The 12,866-nt window shown below is 43.2% G+C and overlaps 1 protein-coding gene across 3 annotated transcripts in view; it reads right to left on the reverse strand.

Moving 5' to 3' along the window:
* Nucleotides 1-3,443: 3,443 nt before the first annotated feature.
* Nucleotides 3,444-12,866, reverse strand: part of LOC118396827 (ankyrin repeat domain-containing protein 13B) — a 42,901-nt gene continuing 33,478 nt past the window's right edge. The window contains exons 11-16 of one of the 3 annotated variants that reach the window (XR_008067754.1): nucleotides 12,498-12,655; nucleotides 11,433-11,627; nucleotides 9,133-9,302; nucleotides 8,497-8,573; nucleotides 5,087-7,027; nucleotides 3,444-4,998 (exon numbers count right to left, since the gene is read on the reverse strand). Coding sequence is in view for 1 of the 3 variants with exons in the window: in XM_052467398.1 (XP_052323358.1) it covers nucleotides 6,826-7,027; nucleotides 8,497-8,573; nucleotides 9,133-9,302; nucleotides 11,433-11,627; nucleotides 12,498-12,655 (802 nt within the window). In the remaining 2 variants the exon portion in view is untranslated. Of the gene's footprint in view, nucleotides 7,028-8,496; nucleotides 8,574-9,132; nucleotides 9,303-11,432; nucleotides 11,628-12,497; nucleotides 12,656-12,866 lie in introns of all 3 variants that reach the window. The other 2 variants (XR_008067753.1, XM_052467398.1) reach the window with 2 other exon arrangements.

A 12,866-nucleotide genomic window follows, 5' to 3' on the forward strand; every position in this document is an offset into this window, starting at 1 on the left:
TGTCCCCAGGTACCCTCATTTGTTGACTTCTGTGATCGAAAAAGCCTTGGTTTTATGCATGTCAACATCAGAAGCCTCCTCCCTAAGTTTGTTTTACTCACTGTTTTAGCACACTCTGCTAACCCTGATGTCCTTGCTGTGTCTGAATCCTGGCTCAGGAAGGCCACCAAAAATTCAGAGATTTCCATACCCAACTATAACATCTTCCGTCAAGATAGAACTGCCAAAGGGGGCGGAGTCGCAGTCTACTGCAGAGATAGCCTGCAAAGTAATGTCATACTTTCCAGGTCCATACCCAAACAGTTTGAACTACTAATTTTGAAAATTACTCTCTCCAGAAATAAGTCTCTCACTGTTGCCGCCTGCTACCGACCATCCTCAGCTCCCAGCTTCAGAGTTTGTTCTGTTAGGTGACCTAAACTGGGATATGCTTAACACCCCGGCAGTCCTACAATCTAAGCTAGATGCCCTCAATCTCACTCAAATCATTAAGGAACCCACCAGGTACAACCCTAACTCTGTAAACAAGGGCACCCTCATAGACGTCATCCTGACCAACTGGCCCTCCAAATACACCTCCGCTGTCTTCAACCAGGATCTCAGCGATCACTGCCTCATTGCCTGTATCCGCCACGGAGCCGCAGTCAAACGACCACCCCTCATCACTGTCAAACGCTCCCTAAAACACTTCTGTGAGCAGGCCTTTCTAATCGACCTGGCCCGGGTATCCTGGAAGGACATTGACCTCATCCTGTCAGTTGAGGATGCCTGGTCATTCTTTAAAAGTAACTTCCTCACCATTTTAGATAAGCATGCTCCGTTCAAAAAATGCACAACCAAGAACAGATACAGCCCTTGGATCACTCCAGACCTGACTGCCCTCGACCAGCACAAAAACATCCTGTGGCGGACTGCAATAGCATCGAATAGCCCCCGTGATATGCAACTGTTCAGGGAAGTCAGGAACCAATACATGCAGTCAGTCAGGAAAGCTAAGGACAGCTTCTTCAGGCAGAAGTTTGCATCCTGTAGCTCCAACTCCAAAAAGTTCTGGGACACTGAAGTCCATGGAGAACAAGAGCACCTCCTCCCAGCTGCCTACTGCACTGAGGCTAGGTAACACGGTCTCCACCGATAAATCCATGATTATCGAAAACTTCAATAAGCACTTCTCAACGGCTGGCCATGCCTTCCGCCTGGCTACTCCAACCTCGGCCAACAGCTCCGCCCCCCCCCGCAGCTCCTCGCCCAAGCCTCTCCAGGTTCTCCTTTACCCAAATCCAGATAGCAGATGTTCTGAAAGAGCTGCAAAACCTGGACCCGTACAAATCAGCTGGGCTTGACAATCTGGACCCTCTATTTCTGAAACTATCTGCCGCCATTGTCGCAACCCCTATTACCAGCCTGTTCAACCTCTCTTTCATATCGTCTGAGATCCCCAAGGATTGGAAAGCTGCCGCAGTCATCCCCCTCTTCAAAGGGGGAGACACCCTGGACCCAAACTGTTAGACCTATATCCATCCTGGATATGCCTATCTAAGGTCTTCGAAAGCCAAGTCAACAAACAGGTCACTGACCATCTCGAATCCCACCGTACCTTCTCCGCTGTGCAATCTGGTTTCCGAGCCGGTCACGGGTGCACCTCAGCCACACTCAAGGTACTAAACGATATCATAACCGCCATCGATAAAAGACAGTACTGTGCAGCCGTCTTCATCGACCTCGCCAAGGATTTCGACTCTGTCAATCACCATATTCTTATCGGCAGACTCAATAGCCTCGGTTTTTCGGATGACTGCCTTGCCTGGTACACCAATTACTTTGCAGACAGAGTTCAGTGTGTCAAATCGGAGGGCATGCTGTCCGGTCCTCTGGCAGTCTCTATGGGGGTGCCACAGGGTTCAATTCTCGGGCCGACTCTTTTCTCTGTATATATCAATGATGTTGCTCTTGCTGCAGGCGATTCCCTGATCCACCTCTACGCAGACGACACCATTCTATATACTTTCGGCCCGTCATTGGACACTGTGCTATCTAACCTCCAAACGAGCTTCAATGCCATACAGCACTCCTTCCGTGGCCTCCAACTGCTCTTAAACGCGAGTAAAACCAAATGCATGCTTTTCAACCGATCGCTGCCTGCACCCGCATGCCCGACTAGCATCACCACCCTGGATGGTTCCGACCTTGAATATGTGGACATCTATAAGTACCTAGGTGTCTGGCTAGACTGCAAACTCTCCTTCCAGACTCACATCAAAGATCTCCAATCGAAAATCAAATCAAGAGTCGGCTTTCTATTCCGCAACAAAGCCTCCTTCACTCACGCCGCCAAGCTTACCCTAGTAAAACTGACTATCCTACCGATCCTCGACTTCGGCGATGTCATCTACAAAATGGCTTCCAACACTCTACTCAGCAAACTGGATGCAGTCTATCACAGTGCCATCCGTTTTGTCACTAAAGCACCTTATACCACCCACCACTGCGACTTGTATGCTCTAGTCGGCTGGCCCTCACTACATATTCGTCGCCAGACCCACTGGCTCCAGGTCATCTACAAGTCCATGCTAGGTAAAGCTCCGCCTTATCTCAGTTCACTGGTCACGATGGCAACACCCATCCGTAGCACGCGCTCCAGCAGGTGTATATCACTGATCATCCCTAAAGCCAACACCTCATTTGGCCGCCTTTCGTTCCAGTACTCTGCTGCCTGTGACTGGAACGAACTGCAAAAATCGCTGAAGTTGGAGACTTTTATCTCCCTCACCAACTTCAAACATCAGCTATCCGAGCAGCTAACCGATCGCTGCAGCTGTACATAGTCTATTGGTAAATAGCCCACCCATTTTCACCTACCTCATTCCCATACTGTTTTTATACTGTTTTTTTATTTATTTACTTTTCTGCTCTTTTGCACACCAATATCTCTACCTGTACATGACCATCTGATCATCTATCACTCCAGTGTTAATCTGCAAAATTGTATTATTCGCCTACCTCATGCCTTTTGCACACATTGTATATAGACTGCCCATTTTTTTTCTACTGTGTTATTGACTTGTTAATTGTTTACTCCATGTGTAACTCTGTGTTGTCTGTTCACACTGCTATGCTTTATCTTGGCCAGGTCGCAGTTGCAAATGAGAACTTGTTCTCAACTAGCCTACCTGGTTAAATAAAGGTGAAAAAAAAGAAAAAAAAAATATATATATATTGTTGACTAAGTACTTTACACCAATGTTTCAGTGAAGATTATGCTGGTTTATACAGGTTATAGTATTGCCTGTTCCATGATGACATCCAGAGTAATTCTTAAGGACTTTTTCTTATCGTATAATTTTAACAGAACGTAGAACATCACTTTTAGACACTGGTTTGGTCCTGGAGATAAGTCATCTGATAAATTGTGAATGTTTAATGAAAGTAACAGGAATACCACAGACGTTCCAAAAAAAAGTAGTTTTATTGACTTCCTTACATACGCCACAAAATGTTTCATTGCCTTTAGCTCCTACTTTGTGAAAACCTGCCACTTAAAATAATAATCTGGCAAGCTAAACAATAAATAGGAGTATGAACCAGACTCCTAATTTGTGCTGATGTCCTAATGTTCTTTGTTTTCAAAGTTAAAAAAAACAAGCAACTTGTGACAAAGAAATGAACACCCACACAAGTGTCGGCCATGCTGAAATGTCACACAAGTACCACTCCACTCCCCACGCAGACAAACACATCACAGCTCCATTCATATCGAGTGCAGAGGCTTTTTTTTTCAGTAAAATAAACTCACAAAGCTCACCATGAAACTAATCTCCACCAGTCCCCATTTATGTCATCTCCTATTCTCTCCGTCTCACCTCTCCCTTCACAACAGAAACCTACAATATATGTGCTCCCTGTAATAACCTCCATGAAAAAGATGGACCTACACTGAACAAAAATCTAAACGCAACATGTAAAGCATTGGTCCCATGTTTCGTGAGTTGAAATAAAAGATCCCAGAAATGTTCCATACGCACAAAAAGATTATTTCGCTCATATTTTGGGAACAAATTTGTTTGCATCCCTGTTAGTGAGCATTTCTCCAAGATAATCCATCCACCTGACAGATGTGACACATCAAGAATCTGATTAAACAGTATGCTCATTACAAAACCTTGTGCTGAGGACAATAAAAAGCCACTCTAAAATGTGCAGTGTTGTCATGACACAATGCCACAGATGTCTCAGGTTTTCAGGGAGCGTGCAGTTGACTGCAGGAATGTCCACTAGATCTCTTGCCAGAGAATGTAATGTGTATTACTCTACCATAAGCCTCCAATGTCACATGTTTTTTTTAGTAGTATGTTCAACTGGCCTCACAACCGCTGACTACGTGTAACCATGCCAGTCCTTGACCTCCACATCCGGCTTCTTCACCTGCGGGATCGGCTGGAGACCAACCACCCGGACAGCTGATGAAACTGTGGGTTTGCACAACCAAAGAATTTCTGCACAAACTGTCAGAAACCGTCTCAGGGAAGCTCATCGGCGTGCTCGTCGTCCTCACAAGGGTCGTAACCGACTTCAGTGGGAAAATGTTCACCTTCGATGGCCACTGGCATGCTGGAGAAGTGTGCTCTTCACGGATCAATCCCGGTTTCAACTGTACCGGGCAGATGACAAACAGCCTGATCAACTCTATGCGAAGGAGATGTGTCGCGCTGCATGAGGCAAATGGTCACATCAGATACTGACTGGTTTTTTAATCTATGCCCCTACTTTTTTTTAAGGTATCTGTGACCAATAGATGCACATCTGTATTCCCAGTCATGTGAAATCCATCGATTAGGACCTACTGAATTTATTTGAATTGACTGATTTCCTCAAATGAACTGTAACTCAGTAAAATCTTTGAAATTGTTGCATGTTGCGTTTATATTTTTGTTCAGTATGTATTCATTCATGTGTAGCCATATAGTGTAGGTCATGGTTATATCATATTAACATGAACTCCTGTCATAGTGTTAACATGAACTCCTGTCATAGTGTTATCATATTAACATGAACTCCTGTCATAGTGTTATCATATCAATATGAACACCTGTCATAGTGTTATCATATTAACATGAACTCCTGTCATAGTGTTATCATATCAATATGAACTCCTGTCATAGTGTTATCATATTAACATGAACTCCTGTCATAGTGTTATCATATTAACATGAACTCCTGTCATAGTGTTATCATATTAACATGAACTCCTGTCATAGTGTTATCATATTAACATGAACTCCTGTCATAGTGTTATAATATTAACATGAACTCCTGTCATAGTGTTATCATATCAATATGAACTCCTGTCATAGTGTTATCATATTAACATGAACTCCTGTCATAGTGTTATCATATTAACATGAACTCCTGTCATAGTGTTATATCAATATGAACTCCTGTCATAGTGTTATCATATTAACATGAACTCCTGTCATAGTGTTATCATATTAACATGAACTCCTGTCATAGTGTTATATCAATATGAACTCCTGTCATAGTGTTATATCAATATGAACTCCTGTCATAGTGTTATCATATCAATATGAACTCCTGTCATAGTGTTATCATATTAACATGAACTCCTGTCATAGTGTTATATCAATATGAACTCCTGTCATAGTGTTATCATATTAACATGAACTCCTGTCATAGTGTTATCATATTAACATGAACTCCTGTCATAGTGTTATATCAATATGAACTCCTGTCATAGTGTTATCATATCAATATGAACTCCTGTCATAGTGTTATCATATTAACATGAACTCCTGTCATAGTGTTATATCAATATGAACTCCTGTCATAGTGTTATATCAATATGAACTCCTGTCATAGTGTTATCATATTAACATGAACTCCTGTCATAGTGTTATCATATTAACATGAACTCCTGTCATAGTGTTATATCAATATGAACTCCTGTCATAGTGTTATATCAATATGAACTCCTGTCATAGTGTTATCATATTAACATGAACTCCTGTCATAGTGTTATATCAATATGAACTCCTGTCATAGTGTTATATTAACATGAACTCTACAGGGTTTTTATTCTATCTACATATTAGAACCACAAACAGTCATCAAGATTCCATCCAGTGTAAATACAGTACGTTTCGATTTTGCGCAAATCAAAGGGGGGGGGGGGGTGTAACAATTATTAAAAAATGAGGAAGTAATAGGGTATGTCAACATCCCACCCCTTTGACCCACCTGACACTCACACAGAGGGCAGTATTCATTAGGGCACACTATAGCAGAATTGTTTGCAACAGTAAACGAAAAGTGTTTCTTATTAGACAATTTCAAGTAGTCCGTCCCTGTTTCATTACATTTTCTTTCATTTGGTGACTAATGAATAAGACCCAGGTCTGTGAAGTGGACACAAACCCTATCCCCCAATCACAGGACTGTTTATTAACGCATGGCCTTCACACACAAACACAATTTGTATTACCCTAGCACCACTGATGTGGTCGGTCAATGTAGCATTCCATAAAAGTGTTTCTTCTTGTTTCTTGTTGTAAACTTGCACTGACTGCGAGTGCAGAGTGGCACCAGAGAGTAGTGAGTCTGTACTGTAGCTGTATCAGCACTGTAGAGCCCTGTTGTGCCACACAGACAGGCTCTTATTGAAGGAGCGCAGTGGGAAAGGGGATATGGGACGGTCGGAGGAGCAAGGCTGTCACAGCCAGGAGTAGGGTGCTCCTATTGACGACCTTCTCTGCACCTCCTCCTTCTCCTCCTTTCCCATACCTCCTACAGCCCATCTGGCCATTCAGGCTCTCATTTCTCCATGAGTGACAGCTGGATGGTCCGCTGCAGCTCCTCCTCCTCTTGCCGTCGCCGTAGCTCGGCCTCTGCCTGCTCCCGTGCCGACAGCTCCATGGCCAGGCGGAGCTGCTGGTCGTAGCTGCAGGCTGCGGGGGGCTTCTTGGTGGGTGTGTTACAGAGGCTGGCTGGAGGGCAAGGCTTGTGCTGAGGAGTCCTGGAGGAGGAGGAGGGTGTGGGGGAGGAGACAATGGGGTTGGAAACCTGGTTATTGGCATAAGGAGAATATAGCAATTGACAGTGACAGTGGAAATGGTTGACAAATATGGTGGACCTAGATTTATTTTTGACCGGACTTAATTTGAGTAAGAAAGAGGTTGTCATGTGCACGCACGTATGTATGTGTACATGCAAACACACATCAACACAGAGACACACACACACAAACATATTTGTTTTACTATCCTTGTGAAGACCAAACAATTGATTCCCTTCAAAATTGTAATTTCCCCTAACCTTAAACCCAAACCTAACCCCTTATTCTAACTCTAATTGTTACACTAAACCTATCCCCTAATTCTAACTATAATTGTAACGCTCAACCTAAACCCTAATTCTAACTATAATTGTAACACTAAACCTATCCCCTAATTCTAACTATAATTGTAACACTAAACCTATCCCCTAATTCTAACTATAATTGTAACGCTCAACCTAAACCCTAATTCGAACTCTAATTGTAACACTAAACCTATCCCCTAATTCTAACTATAATTGTAACACTAAACCTAACCCCTGAGCCTAAAATAGCTTTTTTCCTCGTGAAGACCGGTCGAAATGTCCCCACTTGTCTGAATTTATCCTTAGTAAAGGTTAGTAAAACCACACACACACACACACTCCAGCAGGTATATCTCACTGGTCACCCCCAAAGCCAATTCTTCCTTTGGCTGCCTTTCCTTCCAGTTCTCTGCTGCCAATGACTGGAACAAACTGCAAAAATCTCTGAAGCTGGAGATTCAGATCTACCTCACTAGCTTTAAGCACCAGCTGTCAGAGCAGCTCACAGATCACTGCACCTGTACATAGCTCATCTGTAAATAGCCCATCCAATCTAACTCATCCCCATACTATATTTATTTATTTTGCTCCTTTGCACCCCAGTATCTCAACTTGCACATTCATCCTCTGCACATCTACCATTCCAGTGTTTAATTGCTATATTGTAATTACTTTGCCACCATGGCCTATAAAAGGTCAAATAAACACACACACACACACACATACACATACACATACACATACACACACACACACACACTCTGGCTAGTTTGAGTTGATTTAGCATGCAGTGTATTGTTTCCAGAGAGGGCATACAGGAGAGAGGCAAATCTACTATATATCAGTGGGGGCCAGTCACTCAGAGTGTATGAGGTGGGGGCCAGTCACTCAGAGTGTATCTACTGTATGAGGTGGGGGCTTTTCACTCAGAGTGTATCTATTGTATGAGGTGCAGGCAAAGACAACAGTGTGTGCATGAATGGGAGTGAGTCAACAGTGACATTGTGTGCTATGAACGCAGCCAGGAAGCTCCCTGGCCTCCAGTGTGCTGGAGAAGGGCGAGCCGAGGCTAAAGTAAACAAAGGCTGAGTAGGATAGCGAGTCGAGTGCGGAGAAAGCGCAGACCTTTGCAAGCGACTGGGGTCACAGGGAAGAGTACGTGTGCTGGGCTTGCTGTTGGTCAGCGCCTCCCAGATAGTCACCTATACACACACCAGGAAGTAGACAGACAGAGTCAGAGAGATAGTCAGTCAACAAGACTCACCAAAGGCTCTTGTAATTTCAATGTTTCAATCTCAGTGTTGACAGTGGATTATGCCATAGGATACTGAGTCAACTGTTTGTCAAGCTAGCTGCTAGGATAGATTTATACTACATCTTCACAGTGTATGTGGTATTTGTAGATCTTTGCACAACTGTACACACTACTAATGCGATGTGCCTGTAGTTGATTAACATTCCGAACGAGCCCCCGAAATATGGTATTACTTTAGAGTTAAGGTTACGAGACTACCATACCTTTATGTTCCAGTTAGGAACCAAGAGGACTACCATCATACCTTACTTCATGTTCATTAGGCACCAAATGGCAGGAAACAAACTAAAACATGTAGGGACTACCTGGACTTGCCCAATAAGAAACGCTCATTTTAATTTTCCGTTGCAAAAAGTTTTCCAACGTTTTTCTTTGTGTTCTTTAATGAAGACGAGCCAGGTTTTGAGATGGCAGTAAGCCCTATGAGGGGCCAGAGTGAGTCTGACCTGGTCGTACTCAGAGCCAGCCTCCAGCAGACTCTGTTGGATGGCAAACTGCAGCAGGTCCTCCTCCTCATCACCACGCATGTTGTTTGCCCTCTGGTTGCCTCCCAGCACAGTGTAACCCTGAGGGGGCTCGAACACACACGGGGGGATCTCCCCTCCACGACACGATGCTGCATAGAGGGAGAGACACGGCACAGGAGTGATGGGATGTTATGGGTCATTCCTGAATTGCTGTGGCATTTGCGTCCCTTGCCTTAATAACAATGAAAAACACTTTAAAATGCCAAATAGTTACACATCATACTTTTTACATCATGTTTTTTAAATTGTATTAACTGTTTGTCAATTATACAACATAATGCAAGTATTTATACTGCAAGACTCTATGTTTATGCATTGTTTAAAGTACTTAGAACAATTGGCTTGTCCAAGACGCGATGAGTAGAGATAGCCATCTATTATTTTGAATGGTAAAAAGTGAACTAAAGTATTTAATATATTGTAAAGGCCACTAAAAAGAAAGAAAGATATTAAAATAAATTCACTCATTATATGAAGATACACAAGGACCTTGAGTATTCCCTCCAGTGGCAAACGGAAGGGGGAGGGGTTTATATTAAAGAAAAATTATTAGCCAATCACACCCTTTTAGAATGTCATACTTTTGAAGACTCCAATGATAATTTGGTAATGCCTAAATACAAAGTGTCATTGGTGGTACTCAATTTAAATGAAAGGGAAATTATATTGTGAGTAAAAATATGAATCATATCACTTTAGTAAATTATTTTGTAAAGGTTAATTACTCATGAATGATTGGGGATTTTTTTTTTTTTTTGCCTATATAGACATACACAAACGTAATTATTATTCATGAGCTGGCCATAAACAATAACTGGTAATGCTGCATAGTTTTAGAAAGTCTGGAACTCACCTTTCTGGTAATAATAGTTAGACATATCTGGGGTGTACTCACTTTTGAGGACACAAGCTCAAGCAAAGAGTAGAAGTATTGTGAAAATATGAAAACCATATATGATTTTTTTCCCTATTCAACAGAAGTGGGGCAATAGAGCTTGAGATGACTGAAATGCTTTCTAAATATATCCAAATATGGCTCCGCTGAGGGAGTCGAAAGGAGAGCAGACAGATGGGCCTTTTTGGTGCTATAAGGTACGGACCCTACGGCGTTAACAGAACACTTTGTACGCCAAAATGTCAGTCGGAACCGGTCCAGAACCATATGGGGGACTTAACATCAAAGAGTTAGATTTGAGCTGTGGTCTCCATTTAATAACATCCTCAATTTCCTAAATTGTGTCATTGGTCGTGTTACCGTCATTGGCATTACTGCTGCCATATTAGATGCATTTAGAATGGGAAAATGTATCCAAATATATTGAAATAGAAATGAGGTTAATATTTTTCCAAAATGTCATGCCCAAATCCCACCTCAATTCACAAACGACCCCTATGTTATGTTATTCTGAGTCAAAGTGTTTCCTGTCCAACCGGGTAAAACACTGACTTTGTCCTGGTCAAGTCATGTGATTGGGAAACACTCCTGGCCCTATTTGAGTGTATCACAGGAGGTTGGTGGTGGCACCTTAATTGGGGAGGATGGTCTCATGGTATTGGCTGGAGCGGAATAGTGGAATGGTATCAAATGATTAAAACACCTGGTTTCTATTTGTTTGATGCCATCCCATTTGCTCCGTTCCAGCATTATTATGAGCCGTCCTCCCCTCGGGGGAGGGGGTTAGTGTGTGTAGGTGTGTGTTTCTCACTCGTGGAGCTGGAGCTGGAGACACTAGAAGAGTCGCTGCCTGGGGAGGGGGTTAGTGTGTGTAGGTGTGTGTTTCTCACTCATGGAGCTGGAGACACTAGAAGAGTCACTGCCTGGGGAGGGGGTTAGTGTGTGTAGGTGTGTGTTTCTCACTCGTGGAGCTGGACACTAGAAGAGTCACTGCCTGGGGAGGGGGTTAGTGTGTGTAGGTGTGTGTTTCTCACTCGTGGAGCTGGAGACACTAGAAGAGTCACTGCCTGGGGAGGGGGTTAGTGTGTGTAGGTGTGTGTTTCTCACTCGTGGAGCTGGACACTAGAAGAGTCACTGCCTGGGGAGGGGGTTAGTGTGTGTAGGTGTGTGTTTCTCACTCGTGGAGCTGGAGACACTAGAAGAGTCACTGCCTGGGGAGGGGGTTAGTGTGTGTAGGTGTGTGTTTCTCACTCGTGGAGCTGGAGACACTAGAAGAGTCGCTGCCTTGGGAGGGGGTTAGTGTGTGTAGGTGTGTGTTTCTCACTCGTGGAGCTGGAGCTGGAGACACTAGAAGAGTCGCTGCCTGGGGAGGGGGTGTCTGTGTCAGTCCTGGGGCTGCTGTCCTTCTGTCCGTCCACCTCCCCCTCCACCCGGTCCGGCCCCGTCACAGACCCCTCCTCACACCCGTTCAGGTTCCCAAAGGTGATCCGGGCATTCAGGATGTGATAGATGGGAATTTCTGAGAAGACGAAGAGAAGTGAGAGAGATGTTTAGGATTTACGATTATCACTGGATTCATAATTAATGTGCAATAGGTGTAAATATCCCAACAGTTAAAAGTTGGGCAAATCCCAATGAATCATATTTGAGGCAGCATCTGAATGAAATTAAGAAGTAGCCAGAATGCCACCCCTGACATAAGGACAGGAGGGTCAGCTTCAGTGGTGGAAAAAGTACCCAATTGTCATACTTGAGTTAAAGTAAAGATAGCTTAATAGAAAATGACTCAAGTAAAAGTGAAAGTCACCCAGTAAAACACTACTTGAGTAAAAGTAAAAAAATAAAAAATAAAAATATACTTTAGTGTCAAAAGTAAATCTAATTCCTTATATTAAGGAAACCAGACAGGGCAATTTTCTAGTTTTGTTAATTTACTGATACCCAGGGGCACACTTCAACACTCAGACATCATTTACAAATGAAACATTTGTATTTAGTGAGTCCGCCAGATCAGTGACAGTAGAGATGACCAGGGATGTTCTCTTGATAAATGTGTGAATTGGACCCTTTTCCTGTCCATTCAAAATGTAACGAGTACTTTTGGGTGTCAGGGAAAATGTATGGAGTAAACAGTATATTATTGTCTTTAGGAATATAGTGGAAAAGTAAAAGTTGTCAAAAATATAAATAGTCAAGTAAAGTACAGACACCCCTAAAAAAAAACGACTTAAGTATGAGTATTTTCAAGTATTTTTACTTAAGCACTTTAAACCACTGGTCTACTTTTGATAACCTCTCGCTTTCTCTCCACTCTCACTACCATGATATGCCAGGTCTCTAGGATGCAAAGCAAACTATCTGGTTACGAGAGTGTCCTCTACTCCCTCACCGATCTTGACAGGGAAGCCGGGGGGCAGTCGCAGGGTAATGAAGTCCCTGAGCTTGGCGAAGAGGGCGTTGGAGATGGCCATGAGGTCAATGATGGGCGCCACCTGCTCCTCTAAGGACAGAGGATGGGACTCACACAGCCACAGCTTAGCCTTGAACCTGAGGAAACCGGGAAACATGTGCATATGCATATTATACAATGCACCTGATTCATGTTCAGAAAGGGTCAATGTTGCAGAATGTTTGGAAACGTAAAATGAAGAGTAGTCCCTCCCTGTTTAATTTCTGTTCTATTAAGTGCCTAATGAAGACCACTGTGTTATACACAAGTACTACAAACAGTACAATGCAGTAACGTGTCACGCAGAAA

This window comes from Oncorhynchus keta, chromosome 18 (genome assembly GCF_023373465.1).
Source record: "Oncorhynchus keta strain PuntledgeMale-10-30-2019 chromosome 18, Oket_V2, whole genome shotgun sequence".
In the NCBI taxonomy this organism is placed as follows: domain Eukaryota; kingdom Metazoa; phylum Chordata; class Actinopteri; order Salmoniformes; family Salmonidae; genus Oncorhynchus; species Oncorhynchus keta.